General features: G+C 40.1%; 1 protein-coding gene across 1 annotated transcript; it reads right to left on the bottom strand.

Annotated features, from left to right (window-relative positions):
• Positions 1–6,385: 6,385 nt before the first annotated feature.
• mfsd8l2 (major facilitator superfamily domain containing 8-like 2) lies at positions 6,386–15,497 on the bottom strand. Its single transcript, XM_018677234.2, has 11 exons — positions 15,388–15,497; positions 14,968–15,153; positions 13,983–14,045; positions 13,749–13,868; positions 13,404–13,483; positions 12,644–12,929; positions 10,200–10,273; positions 9,519–9,732; positions 8,396–8,518; positions 8,093–8,223; positions 6,386–7,232 (listed from the first exon to the last, which is right to left on the bottom strand). The coding sequence occupies exons 1-11, from the start codon at positions 15,461–15,463 to the stop codon at positions 7,152–7,154; spliced, it is 1,434 nt and encodes a 477-aa protein (XP_018532750.1). The 5' UTR covers positions 15,464–15,497; the 3' UTR covers positions 6,386–7,151.
• Between the last annotated feature and the right edge of the window lie 142 nt (positions 15,498–15,639).

Here is a 15,639-nt window from a genome sequence, read left to right as displayed (position 1 = left end):
GCAGAAGCAGCCTACCACACAATAATAAGATGCCAGAGAAAGGAGCCATTGGACAAGCGGAGAGGACACACACACAAAAGCTCCCTGACTATCTAATCCAATGTTTCACATGAAAGAGTTGAGCCTCTGCTGAGCACTAAAACAGCATTTGGTCTAATCCTATAAATCTATATGATCGAGACAGATGGAAAGTAAGTTCTCTGTGTCTCTGCCTCTGAGATGAAAAAGAAAAAAAGAAAAATCCTGCACCTTTAACCCTACACGCCTGAAGTGAAGCTCTCTGCGGTGAGCAGCGTAGTAGAAGTGCACAACACAGTCATAAATAGATTCCAGGGGCCAGCTCCAGCCATGTACAAAAAAAGTGTATTTCATTTAATTGGCTGGATGAGACAAAGATTTTTAATTTCCCCTGAGATCTGGGTTGCCAACTTTTGTTTTTACACCGCAGAGAAGAAGAAGTGCACTCAGAGCAGTGCCAGGAATTTACAATGTTCTCTTTTCCACGGGCGATGCTGTGTTTTTTCTCTCCTCAGAGAGCTCAGCAGATATTGGATTAATTATGCAGATGTTTAAATATCAACCCCTATAAAAGACTCTCACTAGTCTGTGAACCTTAGTTTGTCTGTGCTCAGTCTCTGAAGACCTACAGTATTGTGGCATATGCTCTGGCACAGAGGACACACACTTACAGCTTTCCTTCCCTCTCTCTCTGTCTCTCTTTTCCTTCCTCCCTCCTCCACACAGACAGGCCATTGTGTGCGGGCACAGATGAGATTTGCATGCATGTTAGACGGGATTACACATGCAGGCTCTGGGAACCTGGACCCCTGTGGTCTCCCTTTGCTGTTTGGGCCCCGAAAAAAACGGTGAAGCCCTCCTTTCAATCTGCAACTTCAAACAAATCTCACAGCTTAATTGGCTCAGGAACATACCAAATCAAAGGTTAAATTCTTAGATTTGGGAGAGGGGGAGACAAAGTTTCAGAGTTTCTTTTGCAGCTGCCTGCTGGAATTTGCCTCAAAATCAACCTCATGAAAAAAAAAAAGCCCCTTGTCGAGCTCTGCGCCCATCAGCGGTCAGATTCATAACTCAAGGAGATAAGAGTGTGTGAAAGGGTTAATCCCCTGAGTGATATGTATAATGAGAAGCTTAATCCTTGATCTGAAGATGCTGTGTGTAAGAGGGTGGAGATAACAGATAAGAGCAGCCAAAAATCTCCTTAAAAATAGCCGAGGACACAACATCAGCCTGATGGGAGATGTAACAAACATTTGATGAAATGATTTACAATTCATATTGCCTCTATGTCAATACTTTCCTTGATCAGGTTTGTGTGTGTGTGCGCTTTGGTCAAGCCTTGCCATCATCCATCAGTGTATTTATAGTGCATTTGTTGACAGCGAAACAGTACTAAAGTGCCTGCAAACAGACAATAGAAAACCTCATCTCAAAGCACTTGTGTGTCATTACATTTATTCATATGAGTATTAAAGTAAATTGTCAAAAGCTGTCTTCTTTAAGCAGCTAAGCCCCGCGGAGCCTCTCCGCTCAGCAGGATTATAAATGAGATAGGATTTAATATTGATCCTCGGCTGACCTCCTGTGAAGTTCTCATCATTTTATAATATTCTTCACACATAACTGTTAATGAGATCAATGGGCTCCCACAGGTCCACAAGCAGATAAACCTTGACCTTAGAGTCGTCAGACAACAAGCATGGCCGGGGCTTTTTTGCCACCACAGGAGGATAAAGGAGGGCAAAATGAAACATGAGGATCGGCTGTTTACTTGATTTGTTTACCGCAGTCAGTCAAACACCAAGGGTTTCTGATATTGCATCATTTCTTCATGCAGGATGCTGGACAGGCCTGCATCCATCCACCCATAGAAATAAGGTGTTATTTTGAACACTGTTCCATTTCTCCTCCATAGCACATTGAGCTTTGCTGAGTAACGCCACCTTCAAAGGGCCAGACCGTGAAATATTGGATAATTTTTACCTCACACTGGAACGAAACTGGTTGATGAGCAAATTTACTGTCAGCTCTGAAGCTCTCTCGTACTGCTACTGAAAAAAAAAAAACCTCTCCCTCTCTCTTCACAAAGCAACACCAGGTTCATAAGCAAGCCACATACCTAAATGAGCCTGATAATTATCTGAATATATTTCCATTGCTGTTACAATGGGCTCCAATCAATGAGCAAGGCTGCCTTAAACTCAGTGCTCGTGTACGTCCCAGAGGCATTAATTTCACTAAGGCTCACATATGAGTACGGGGGTGGATGGCTGCTGTGGGTGGAGGCAATTGATTCAATGTATCTGAGGCGATGCCAGCCCCACAGAATACAAACACGTAGTGGTAGGAGCCATAAGAAATGCAGAGGGAGGCTACCTGAGTGACTGTAGCCTCTGCACATATACATACCCCCAGGCGCTGGCGTCACATGTAATAAATCAAATCATTTGCCTTTCCCGCCAGCCAGTCCTGTTTTTGAATCTAAAGCTGCTTATGAGAGAGAGGGGACATGGAGAACTGTGATTTGTATTCATCGATACCGAGCCATGAGCACACACTGTCCCCCTCTCCTCTCCTCTCTTTTCCCGCTCCCCTGTCAGCTCATTAGTCGGCCATCTCGATATTGCTATAAGGTGTAGATTCAAGCTCTCATCCAATTATGCCTGCTCACACACATAATACTGCGAAATAGATAAAGAAAAACTTTCACATAATTGGTCACAAATCTGCCCCCCACCACCCCACCACCCCCCTGTGTGTGTGTGTGTGTGTGTGTGTGTGTATGTGTGTGTGTGTGCATGTGACAAGCTAAATTTCTTTCTGCCACACACACACTTTATTGGACTTGAGCCACACCCTGGCAATGACGTCCAGAAGTCAGAGCCTTAAGTCAGCAACAATGACGGTGAAACTGTAAATCTTTGACCAAGCTGGCAGGAGACCAACCTGCTGACATCTTTTTAAGAAGATTTTTTAATGAATAGCCCCCACCAAGGAAACAAAATTACATCCTGAATAAATATATCCACCTAAAATGAAATCCCTTAATAAATGATTTGTAAGGACAAATCTTCCTGCACAAAATATAGACTGGAGGTGGGGGGGGGGGTTAAGTCATGTAATGAATATAGCTGGCCTGATTTCACCCCCCTCCCTTCATATTTTTTTCCAAACGATAACTCATCTATCATCTACGAGTCATTAACAACCATCCTCAGTCCAGCTAATACCATCAGGAAGAGCAGAGCCACTCTCTGCCCCTCTGCAGCCGCTAACATAATTGTTATACATTGGCTCCAGTCAAATGCTGTTTTCCTCTTTGTGACCAATTACCTTTATCTTTGTTAGATGACAGCGTCAATTTGCCTTCAAAGCAAAAAAATGAAAGAAGCCATTGTTAAATTCCCCTTTGATAAAAAGTGGATATAGTCTATTAACTGGTTACAGCTCAGATTTTATTCTTGGGGGGAGATTTCTGGGTCTTATGGTTATAATCCATAAAAAAAACAGTTCACTTGTTTTTTAATGTAAAAATTCACTATTGTTTTCCCCGATACATTTATGAACTGTCTTCATTTACCTCAGGAAGCAGTTGCTTTTGGTCGTGAAACAGACACGAGAATCACATTTTTTGCACTCTGCCTTTGCAGAAGAAATACAGTATATTTGCATGATAATGTTATTCTCTCCTGTTCATTACTTCCACCCTATTCCATCTGACACATTCAAAAATGCTGCAAGTGCTGTCATGAATAGCAAATATGAATCATTCTTGTTTTGAGACATAAATAATTCTGACCAGAGCTCTGTAGCTTCTATGTGTTTGGCTCTAGAGTGCTAAAATGTACAAAACTGACCTTATTAGATCAGGTTCCTTTTGTCCCTTTAGACCAAAAACAAAATACATCATCATCATGGAGGGTGGTTTTGTCCTGACAAGTAGCCTAATTGTTGCACTGAAGCAACGAATGGAAAATCCAGGTTAGAAATGTATATAAAAAAATAAATGATATCTTTAAACCATTAATTATGCTATTATTATTAAGAGAATAATGCACATGCTTGCATTTTCCCCCACAGGTTAATTTGTGAACACAGGTGTTAAATGGTGAAAATTATCCTAAACATGGGTTTCTGCTTTCTGAAAATGCAACATGCTCCCAAAAATGCAACATTATAACATGTCTATGAAACATGTTATCAATGTGGAAAAGATAAAAATTTCTATAAATAAGAGGGTGTGAGGGTCAGACTGTCTTTATTGTGTCTCAAGGTAATGATACACACAGAGATAAACCACCAAGGCTTGGTGTAATCTATACCTCACAACAATCAAGGATAAGACTTGGATGTAGCAGACTAAACTGTTGCTTCACTGCTCAGTTCAGTGTACAGCAGCAACTACACAGAAAAGCACTAAACACTGAATAGTTGTAGATATTTTTACACTCCACTGAAATAACTGCATGTAGCTGAGTAATTCTTCCACAACATGGCATGAAAACAGCTTCTATATAGAAAGCAGACTGAGCCGTTTATAGCTACGTAGTAGTACAACATGCGGATGCTTCCATTAAAGCTCTACTACACCTTCATCTGTTCCACAACCAGCTCCACCAGAGCAGCCCGGGTTTCCACTCTCCAATTACGTAACATTATTTTATCTCTGCCTTCTTACTTTTCCTCCTCACAAAACTACATCTCCATAGCGACAAACTCTCATCCGTGGTTCACAGAAATAATTGTTGGCTTCTGCATCAAATGGTTGTTCTGTGTATCTTTAAAATTTCATAACTTGTGTGTCTGTACCTACCTTTGGTATATTTAACATGCCTTTGCTATTTATGTCCTTGGGGGGGTTGTGTGCTGCCTCTATAGGCTGCTATAGAGGTGGAAGATACTGTAGTCGACTGCACTGATACAGATGCTTTTGTGTATGAAAGGAGGATCATGAGAATAGAATATTCTGGTGATAGAGGCACTAAAACATTTTTTCAATCCGCTATTTACTATGAATGATCGGGTCTTACATAAATACATTTATTTTTTCTGACAAAGTTTGAACAGTTTTGGTTATTTCACATGAGAATTTTTTTTTTTTTTTGTTTCTCTCTGCTGTTCTCTCTGGTTTGAGGTGGGAGGGACTTAGTCAGAAAAAGGTGATGTCACTCACTTGTGAGAACCAATCAGAATTTAGCAACATTTGAATTAGAATCTGATGTCACCTGATGAATCCTGATGATGAGATTAAGTTTCTATTGCTAAACATAAATAATACCTAAACTTATATTTATTTATTTTTTCTCATTTGGTCATGACTATTTAATGTCATAGAGAAATACTTAGTTTCTTTTGTTTGTTTGTTTTTTTGTTTTTCTGTCAGTTCTTATATAAAAGACAAAAAAAGGACATGGATTGATGGTAAGGTACAGCATATTTACCTTGTGCATTGTTTTGTATTATATATTATATATTCATGCTAAAATGGGATGTAATATCAGCGGGAGTTATAAATCAGCAAATAGTCTCATGTAAAAAGCTAGCTAACGTTAGCTACCATGAGATGCTGGTCATATCAGACCAATAAGGCTGTAGGAGCAAAAGCCCGGAATTCACTGAATTGAGCAAGGGTGCATTTTATCACTTGTGAGTTAAACTTTTAATGTGTTAGAGGAAGAATGTGTTATACCTCTTGAGTGAGTCACACATTTTTTTTTTTTACTAATTAGTATTTGTTTAATTGTTAATGTTTAATGATATAGTGGAGAACTGCTGTTTGAAATAGTGTTCTTGGGCTTTAAAATGGTTGTGGATATTTAGGTTGTTGTATACAAGTTTCTTTAAAAACACAAAACACCAGGGATCATGCTTAAAAAAAAATGAGACAGTTCAAAGAAACTAAATTCAGGCTTGACCTGATTCTATGCACTCTGTTATCTCCCTTAAAATGTCAAGTACTTGAATACGCTGATCAGGGCATGAAAGTACTTATATATATTATGTCCTTGAGTCCCTGAGATTAGAATTTCCATTTCAGGAGAAAAGCCTTTGGAAAGCCAAACATCACATGCTGAGTGTAGAAAACTGGAAAGGTTACTGAGCCTTATCTGCAATTATGCAAAAACAGAGAGATTGGCCAAATCCATGTTCATTGGTACAAAGGGAATCTACAATGTCTTGATGTTGCTTACAGCATTCTCGTCTTAGATGCAGATGTGTAGCATACAGCACATCCTAGAGGAGAATATAGGCAAGAACAGCTGACTATACACTACTCACACCTTGTCATGTTTTGAATTATGAATACAGGTAATTAAACTTTAAATCTGCCCCCATAGTAAAAAGATAGAGAAGGCTAATTAACAAGTATTTCTCAAAATTTGGTTTTAATTCAAGAGCTTCTCATTTTCACATATGATATAGAGGAATAGATCCAGATAGCATCAAAGTGGTTTCATTACATTGAAGGCTTTGTGTTTAATTCTAACATTAAAAGTGCACAGTTTTCCTCCAACCCTACAAAGAAATACCAAGAAATCTGTTAAGTTTCACTGTCTTTGACCCTCTTATTCTATCAGTTTCACTGACATGGAGCTGCTAAGATGTTGACAACTCCACTTCTGCACTCATTGTGTCAACCGTTTCATTTTCAGAAAGATGTTTTTTGTTGTTTTTTTCCTAGAGGAAGAAAGACTCGGGACAAGAAATGAAAATTTTGGTACATGGGTCACATGGTAAAACCTGCTCTCTTATCTTTTCATCAACACCTGGGAATATAAATAGTTCAGTTTAAAAATAATGGCTTTCATCTTCAATTACACCTTTGAATATTCAATATGAGAGCAATGGTGCCCCCTTGTGTAACATATAATTAATAGTCTGATAGTGATATTCATACAAGGTAGATTCTAATAAAAGAAAGAGATTGTGCATTGCTTAAAACATACAGTATTTTACCTGTGAAGTGTGATCACCTCTGTGACAGGCTCTGAGGTACAGCATGTTATTTGAACATTTTTATTCCACACTCATACATTTTCCTCTGCAGCAAACTTGTATTGATTCTCTCAGAAGTGAAGGGCATTCCCTCTGTCTGTCTTTAGCCTCTGCTGCTCCTCAGACAGACTGTAGCTCTATCCTCCGCTGTCAGAGTTGTGGGCACATTGCACTGCCCTGGGCTCAGTCAGGCGGTCGTAGGACAGCGCTGTCATAACCTGCAAAAATGTACAGCGTGATATGGCTTTAGAGAATAGAGAGCACCAAGTAATAAGGAGAGGCTATCAAAGACATGCTGAGTTAAGGAGTTTTGCAGCAATTATACCCTGTAGCTACTGTTTTTTAGTTTGGGTATGTGAAAAAAATGTTTCTTAAAGCATAGCTTTGAATAGCTTCAAATAGAGACGGCACACAGATACTATCGTAGGTATTCTGGGTTAAAGCGTTAACATTGTCAATTCCAGCCCTTTTACAATATCAAAAGTAAAGTAATTGTGAAAGAGTTTTGGAAAATGTGGTAATTTGCTTTCTTGTCAAGAGTTAGATGAGAAGATTGATGCAACTAGGTCTGTGCAGTAAATATGAAGCTACAGCCAGGAGCTGGTTAGCATAGCTTAGCAGAAACTGACTAACTAATTAATATTTAAAACCTTTTGATGACAGTTTCAACAAATTGAATATAACGTGTTCATTTAGTGAGCTCAAGTCTGCAGTCAACACTTTCAGTGTCAGTTTTTTCATCTAACTCAGCAAAACTTGAATAAAGCGTATTTCTCAAAATATAAAACTATTACTGTAAGACTGAAATCCAGTTGAGGTTATAGGTTATTGTTTGTGAGTTACTTTAAGAGCACAACACAGCTAGCTGCTTCCCCCGTTTCCAGTCTTTACACTAGGTGAACTGGCAATAGCAATTTAGTGCACAGGTGTGAGTGCAGAGTGTTATCAATCTTTCCATTTAACTTTTAAATAGAAAGCAAATGAGTGTTTTTCTCAAAATGTCTCCAAAATATTGCTTTAATTCAACATGTTGCCACTTTTCTCTCTGTGTGATGCTATTAAGCTGTGCTTCACTTACTGTGATCATCATGAGAAGAGCTAGCATCATGCCCAGCATTATGTACAAATTATTGGTCAGTCCTCCAGCCCACAAAGGACCCAAGATGGTGGCCAGGCCCCCAACTGAGCGTCTGACACCTTGGCTGAATCCTTTAGGTGACATCACAAAAAATTAAATCTTTTTTTTTCATCTACAAACATTAAAATATGGCCCACAAGTACAGTATGAATAACTCTTTCTTTGTGTCACATATGCTGAGCAGCAATCTGTTGTTTTAATATGCTGAATCGTGCAAACGTGCCAAGGTAAAGTGAGCCAAACCTTGTGTTTTTTCTGCAGTGACTTTGGAGAACAGAGACACCTGAGACACGGCCACGAAGGGAAGCCCCAGCAGCTGCAGAAACACTCCGATGATGAATGCTGTTAGCTCCCATCCATAACCACCTGGCAGGGATGGAAAGATAATACCATATTTTACCATATTATTGAATTACAATTGTTTTCCCACAAATTATATGGAAGATGTCATTAGACAATTACATTTACAGGCTGCAATTGAACACCAACTCTCACATACCTAAAATGAATACATGGTATAGATCCTGCAGCTATTAAATTACAATATCTTGGTGCTTTTTATTTCTGATATGCAGTGATAATGATTCAAAGTGTGTGACAAATCATACTTCAGTTATCCAGCCCCTCTTCTCTCGGTTTTTAAGTTCCTTCCACAAATGGGTTGGCACCACCAGAGATAGCTCTATCTGAAAATGAAACCACTGCCAAGCTGGCAGCCACTAGATTTTTGTTCTCTGCTGCTTTGCATCATGCACATGTTTGTGTGAATTTGTGCCCACTCAAACTGTTGGATGTTCCTCCATGAGCTGAAAGTCTATAATCTTACAATCAAAATGCATTTTTAACCAATCAAATGTGTTTCTTAGTAGTCTAAGAATTTATTTTTTTTCCTCAGGTATCTGCTGCATAGGTTTTATTTCCCTGTCTGGTTGTTTTAACTGTAACTGTAACAAATAGCAAACAAATGTAGGGTATGCTTTAACAAATAGCATTTTTGTCTAATTAGATTACTGTAATCCTTTTATATGTACTCAGGCACTCCCCAGCTCCAGCACCTGTCACTTGTAATCAGAGTGATAAACGTGACGAGTTGCAACAGACGCAGGCCAACATGAACATACAGGATCCAGTTTGCCTGTATGATCTCCTGCTGGCCTGCCAGAGCCTAAGTGATATCATTTACAGAGCACATTCAATTCAGCCAGTGTGTAACCCAATATGGTGTGCTGTACACACCAACACCAGTCGCACAGAAAGGATTTGGCACAGAATACAAGCCTCTTTTTTTTTTTTTTTTCGAGTCTGCCTGCGCCTCTTGCATGTGTGTCTGAGTGTGTATGTATGTTGTGCCCGCACAGGTCAGCACCTTGGGGGTTGCAGAGGAAGATGAGGCACCAGATACAGGCGGCAGAGCAGATGACCAGGCCCACAGCCAGCACAGCGCGGTCCGCCACCTTCCTGCTCAGCCAGCGCACAAAGAAGAAGCCCAGGATGACCTCCACCCCGCACAGGCTGTACATCAGGCTGTTGCCCAGCTCACCGAAGCTGAAGTAGCGCTGCGTCAGAGGAGTCACCATGGTCTGGGGATTTTTTAGAAAGATGCTCACAAGGTCAGTCAGTTAGATGAAGTGATTCAGTCAGAGTTAGAGGTGGAGATTCTTATTAGAGCTGAAACGAGCACCTTTTAAGTCCTTCAAAGGCTTCATTCAGTCCAGATCAAAAGAAGTGTTCTATTTTGATATTACAGTGATTATATAATCCAGGTCAGCACTGTGTGACTATTCAGTCACTGCAGTTTAATGAGAGGAGAGAAAGCCTCTTCATTTTTCATGTTCAGAGCACAGAGAGTGATTATGTTCACTTGTTACATTAGTTTTACTTTGAGCGTTAAACGATACTTGATTATTCTCTCAAAGTAGCAGCGCAGGTCTTTCCAGGTAAGGTTCAGATGAATGCAGTGTGGATGAAACCCTGGGTAAAATAGTGTGACATTGTGTGAAATGTTTGGAAACTCAGGCTGATGGATCTCAACGGTAACTGCTCTCACCTCCAGGGCTGTCTGATTGAAGAGTGTGATGAACTGAGCCGTGAGGAGAACAACCACCTCCTCTCTCAGGAACTCTGCAGAGAGAGAGACAGAGAGATATACTGAAAACCAGAGAAACCACAGAGAAAACCATAAAACTAACTCAAGTGGTAAAATTAAATTGAGAGTTTCGACTGGCAAGTTACATTGAGATAAAAAAGTTTAAAGAGAAAATAAGACTCGGACTATCTGAAATTATCTTTAGACTGAAATAGGCAGGCGTGATGGAGCCTGGCTGGTTGGTCCTCTTGATCCTCTGGTCCGGTAAACTGTCTTTTTCTTTTTCTAGAGATAACTGAGAGTTCTGGTTTTTTTTGTTTTTTTTTTGGTTTTATGTCCAAAACATGATAACAGGAGAGAAAAAAAATGTATTTTAATCAATTCCAATTTTTGATACCAGCTTTTCCTGGAACAAAAACTCCCTTATGGACTTGGAGAGGAGGAAAAATGAGCTGGGCTTGCTGCTAAATTTGGATGTATGTGCCAGATGGCTGGAGGAATGGCTTGATATTGCAGTGTGTGATCTACTATGGTTCAGTTCTCTCTGTTTAGTGTTTGCACTATTATTTGCACAATTTCATTTTTGCATACTCTAGCATGTGTGCATGTCCATATATATACTATGTACAAGTTGTTTGCAGGTAAATGTGGGTTAATCTGGCTTTAAAAATGTATGATATGGGTTTAAAGGGGCCCTCAAGTGGATTAATATTTAATATCAAGATATCCTGAGTTTCAGTCCCTAGTGTGAGTGCATCCCAAAACACTGGATTCAGCAGTTGTGTTTACTTAGACCATCCTCGCCTGGTAAGAGTCCACATATCTTAGAGTAGTCCCACACCAAGAAAACCCAGATGACATCATCAGGGTTTTTTGTCTCTGACTGAGCATACATGTACACCCCATGAATAGTAAACTAATCTGTGTAAATTTGGTGGTTGTTGGTGACTCTTGGTGACTTTTTACATATTACTTATCAACTGAAGTGTAACAAATGCAGAAAACTAATACAGTATTACATAATTTCCTCAGAAAACTCTGGACATTATGTAATATTACAACTGTGTTATAGTGTGTTATCAAGCAGTCTTCTAAAGACACATTGGGAAATGCATGTATTCTCTTTCTTGTTGAGAGTAAGATGAGAAGATTGATACCACTCTCTTGTCCGTACATTTACAGAAATGTCAAACAATTCCTTTAAACCATTATTAATTATTTATATATCGCTTATTAATGCTAAATGGGGAAGGTTAAAATAAAGTGTATATGTGCATTATTGCTGAAATACTTAATATTGAATTACAAACAGAGGGCTTTGTACATCTGTAGAAATACTGACCTAGTTCAGACTGACTGCATCTGTTAACAAACAGTACTGTATGACTTTCCCTTTTAATGCCAATAAAGTCAACATTAACCAAAATATATATACATATAGGCTAGGAGAGGTTGAGGGAAAGAGAGACAGTTATATAATTTTCCTTGTTCCAAAAGCAAAACTTCAGAAAGATTTTACTTGTGTCGATTTTTTTGTCCATGACCCAAACCTGAAATGAAAAGACTTGATGAAAGAAAGTGAAAGATCTGCCCGAGTTTCAAAGGTTCCTCACTGATACACAAAAAGTCAGGAGGGGATCAATAATTCACAAGAGTGAATACCAGGCACCCTGTAATGGCTAACACACACTCGTACAGTATAGGCAAGAACAGCAGATATCCTCCAGTTTTGCTCGAGAGTTTCTGGTGTTGTAGACTTTCTTCAAAACAAAGAGGAATCAATAAGAGGAATGTTGGCCACATTACCAATTCTGTCTCCATTTCATCCACAAGTGAACCACAGCAAGCTAGTCAATAAAAAAGGAAGTCCGCTGCCACATCTTCAAAGAGTGAGAGAATCGATACAAAGGTTTGACACCCCACTCCCCCACACACACACACACAGACTAACAAAGTACAGAGGACGTTGATCAATAGAGACATGCAATCACTGCTTGCATCCCATGTAAACTTACTATAACACTAATCCAATACGACACCATGACATCACCTGACATCATATATAAATACTGTATATACGTATATACACACAGATACATACTCTGACATAAACCAGACACATACACACAAGTCCAATCAATACACAGGGAATGACATGCTGCACAGAATTCCTCAGAGAGACCTGGAGAATGGAAAGTGTGTCTGAGTATGAGTGTAGCCAATGTGTGTGTGTGTGTGTGTGCGTGTGTGTGTGTGTGTGTGTGTGTGTGCCATAAAAATCAATAGAGCAGATACGAAACATGTGCATTGGCAGTGACACCTCCTCCTACCTGAACCCCACAAACAGGGCTGAGGAAAGCTGACAATCATTGCTGCGGACAGGCATGTCAAACCTGCTCACTCACCTCTGCTAGCACTGAAGTTTTTGAAGGGGTTCGAGACAGCTGAGGTGCTATGGAAGGGCTGCATCTCAGACGAGGTGGAGGTCTCCAATTGGTCAGAGCTGACAGCTCTGTAGGTGTGCACCGGCTCCTCGTCGGACCCCATCAGTGGCACCTCCTCCTCATCATCCTGCTCCTCCCGTTTCATCTCCACCATCACTGCACCCCCCTCTGAGCTGATGGGTGGTACATCCCAGTACATGGCCAGGACAACAAACTGGAGCAGCATCCACAACAGGCACATGAAGATCTGAGAGTGTGGAGGAGTAAGACAAGAATGTCTTCACATATTTTAGAAATTTACCTAAAAAAATATCAGACTCCTACAAAACTACCAAGAGAGATAAAATATTTGATACATGGAGGACAATGTTCAAAAACAAAGTAACCTGGCACAGTGAAATCAGGAGAGATGTGCGGTGTCAAATTATGTGGAAAAATGGAAGTGGGCGTATAAGAGCTTTGTTATATCTCATTTAAGCTACATCCGCGCTACAGGTGTTTTATTCAGAGAGACTCATGAGATGGAAATAGATCGATATAGGTTGTTACGGGGCTGAGTATTGCTGCAGGTGTTTTGTATTCTTCTTACTCAGAGGACAACAAAGAGGAAAAAAATACATGTGAGGCAGGAGGAATGCAGAGCAACTATTTCTGAAGATTGTTTCTGTATTCATGAGGCTTTCGCAGAACCTTAGATTACTGATTATCTGGATGCTGTTACCCCAGGAGACGTATACTTGTTCACAACAAAGGGCCCCAGTTTGAAATCACACAGCCGCAGGAACAGGTTGAACGCCGGCCCTGGAGAGACAGGAGGAAGCGCTTTAAAGATGAGATGGAACAAAAACAGAGGATGTGTGGAGACAGTAGTCTCCACCTTAGTGATTTTATTGAATCTCTTCTTCTCACAGTTAAAACTACACATCAAAGAAGACATCACAAAATCCTTGTGAGCGTCTGATATTTCTCAGAAGACAGGGCAGGTGGAAAGAGGTGAAATGACACCTCTAAGATGAAGGGGCCATTGTGGTAGTGGTGATGGTGATATTTGGGGGGGGGCACTGACCGACAAGGAGGCCAACTTGTCGACAGGCCATGATGGCAGCAAAGATACCGGCGCGCTCCTCTGGGCGAGTGCTCCGAGTGAGGAAACCAAAGATGGAGGAGCCCGCTCCTGCACCGACACCTGAGAGGAAAACAGCATCCTTCTGTTACACCCTCGCTGTGTCGACATATGCCAATACAGTACATGCTCTGGGTGTGTTGTTTCACTACATGTATGTGCGTGTGTTTCTGTCACCTGCTACAAGCCGACTGCATAACAACAGCCACTTTGAATATCCAATGAAATACATGAAGTTGCCTGAGGACAAATAAGAAAAAAAAAAAAGCATCTTCATTTGAGACAAATTTGTTAATTCAAAACTGGTTTTAGCTAGTGGCTAGCAGCATATCTAAAACAAGAAATATGAAAATTCTAATCCTAATGATTATGGTGATCCCTGGTTTTCCCCCAAAAGATTTCCAATTTGCCTCAGTAACATATTGCCAACAATTTTTTTTTTTACCCTCCAGATAAATTCTTACAACTTAATTTTTTATCATCAGGCTGTGGTTTATGACCAAATACCTGCAAAACTAATAATGTCAGCCTCAGTGGTGCTTTGCACTTAGCGCTAATTAGCAAATGTTAGCATGCTAACACACTAAAATAACATGGTAAGCACAGTAAACACTCCAGCTACTACAAATTGACTTTTTAGCATTGTTGCTGTGAGCATGCTAATATTAGCTTTTAGCTATTATTTAGTACCATTAGCATGCAGAGGTAGTATTAGCCAACATTGTTGTAGACTCTTTCTCTCCACTAAAATTTTTGCTATTTTTTGCCACCAGTGTTTCGTTTGAATGGCTAATAACATATGCTAACAGCATAACAACTCAGCATAACAACTTACATAATGGACTCAAATTATCCCTGTAATGCAGTGAAGCAGTCTATAATTTATTCTCATTAACTGAGAGGTAACTTCCATCATGCTTTGCACAGACAGGGGTAAAAAGAGGCAAATTTAGATGTTAGTTGTTGATTTGAAAGGACTGACCTAAGACCTGATTGTTTTGAGTTTGCACTTTAAAGTCCTCTACATAAAATCCACAGTGAATAATAACTGAGTGAATTGTTTCAGACAAAACCAAAATATGAGCTACAGAGTTTCACACAACAACTGAACACTCACTCTAAATCTCTGTCATGTGATTTGTCTTGTGGAGTGACTACTCACCGGCAATCTCAAACAGATTGGAAAAAAGGATGATGGACTTTGTGGTTTTGCACCGGTCTGACCACAACCCAAAAAGCGGGCCTGTGATGAGCCCGCTCAGACTGAAGGCAGACAGACCCAGACCCAGGAAGTAAGGAGGGGCCTCCAAAAGCTGCAGATACCTCCATATTGTAGGCAAAATGACGGCTGAGACCACCAGAGACAAATGATAGGGGATGAGTACAGAGGAGAAGGAGGGAGATGTGTAAATGACAAGCTTCGTTTAACCACAGCAAAATATATTTGAATTAAACCAGATGCCATATCCTCTGTGATGTGAGCATATAGCCCCAAATGCCAAGCAGATTTTTATTCCAGTCTGCTCTAATGAGACCATTATCTCATGTCTTCAAGTCTATAAAGCTGTCATAATGAACTTACCATACTCAATGCCGCTCAGCATGAATATCAGTCCAATGGTAAGAAAAGTTAGATTCCTCTTTTGGTGATTATCCATTGTGCTCAGTGGCTTTCTGCCTTTTATACGCCGACCTCTGTCTGCACATGTTGTTCGGAAATGTTGTTCAGAAACATAATCAGATAACAGGAGACACTGTGCGTCCAATTACTACTGCTGGCCCAGAAAATCAGAGGAATTTGTCGCACCATTGTACGAGGCCATTTCAGAACTTC

This window comes from Lates calcarifer, linkage group LG4 (assembly GCF_001640805.2).
Source record: "Lates calcarifer isolate ASB-BC8 linkage group LG4, TLL_Latcal_v3, whole genome shotgun sequence".
Taxonomy (NCBI): domain Eukaryota; kingdom Metazoa; phylum Chordata; class Actinopteri; family Centropomidae; genus Lates; species Lates calcarifer.
This window is presented reverse-complemented; position numbering and strand designations above follow the sequence as displayed.

Coding starts and splice junctions, on each gene's coding strand:
- mfsd8l2 (XM_018677234.2), bottom strand. CDS start 15,463: ATGGATAATCACCAAAAGAGGAATCTAACTTTTCTTACCATTGGACTG. Junction 14,046..14,967: donor CAATCTGTTTGAGATTGCCG/GTGAGTAGTCAC, acceptor ATTTGTCCTCAG/GCAACTTCATGTATTTCATT. Junction 8,519..9,518: donor CTTCCTCTGCAACCCCCAAG/GTGCTGACCTGT, acceptor CATCCCTGCCAG/GTGGTTATGGATGGGAGCTA.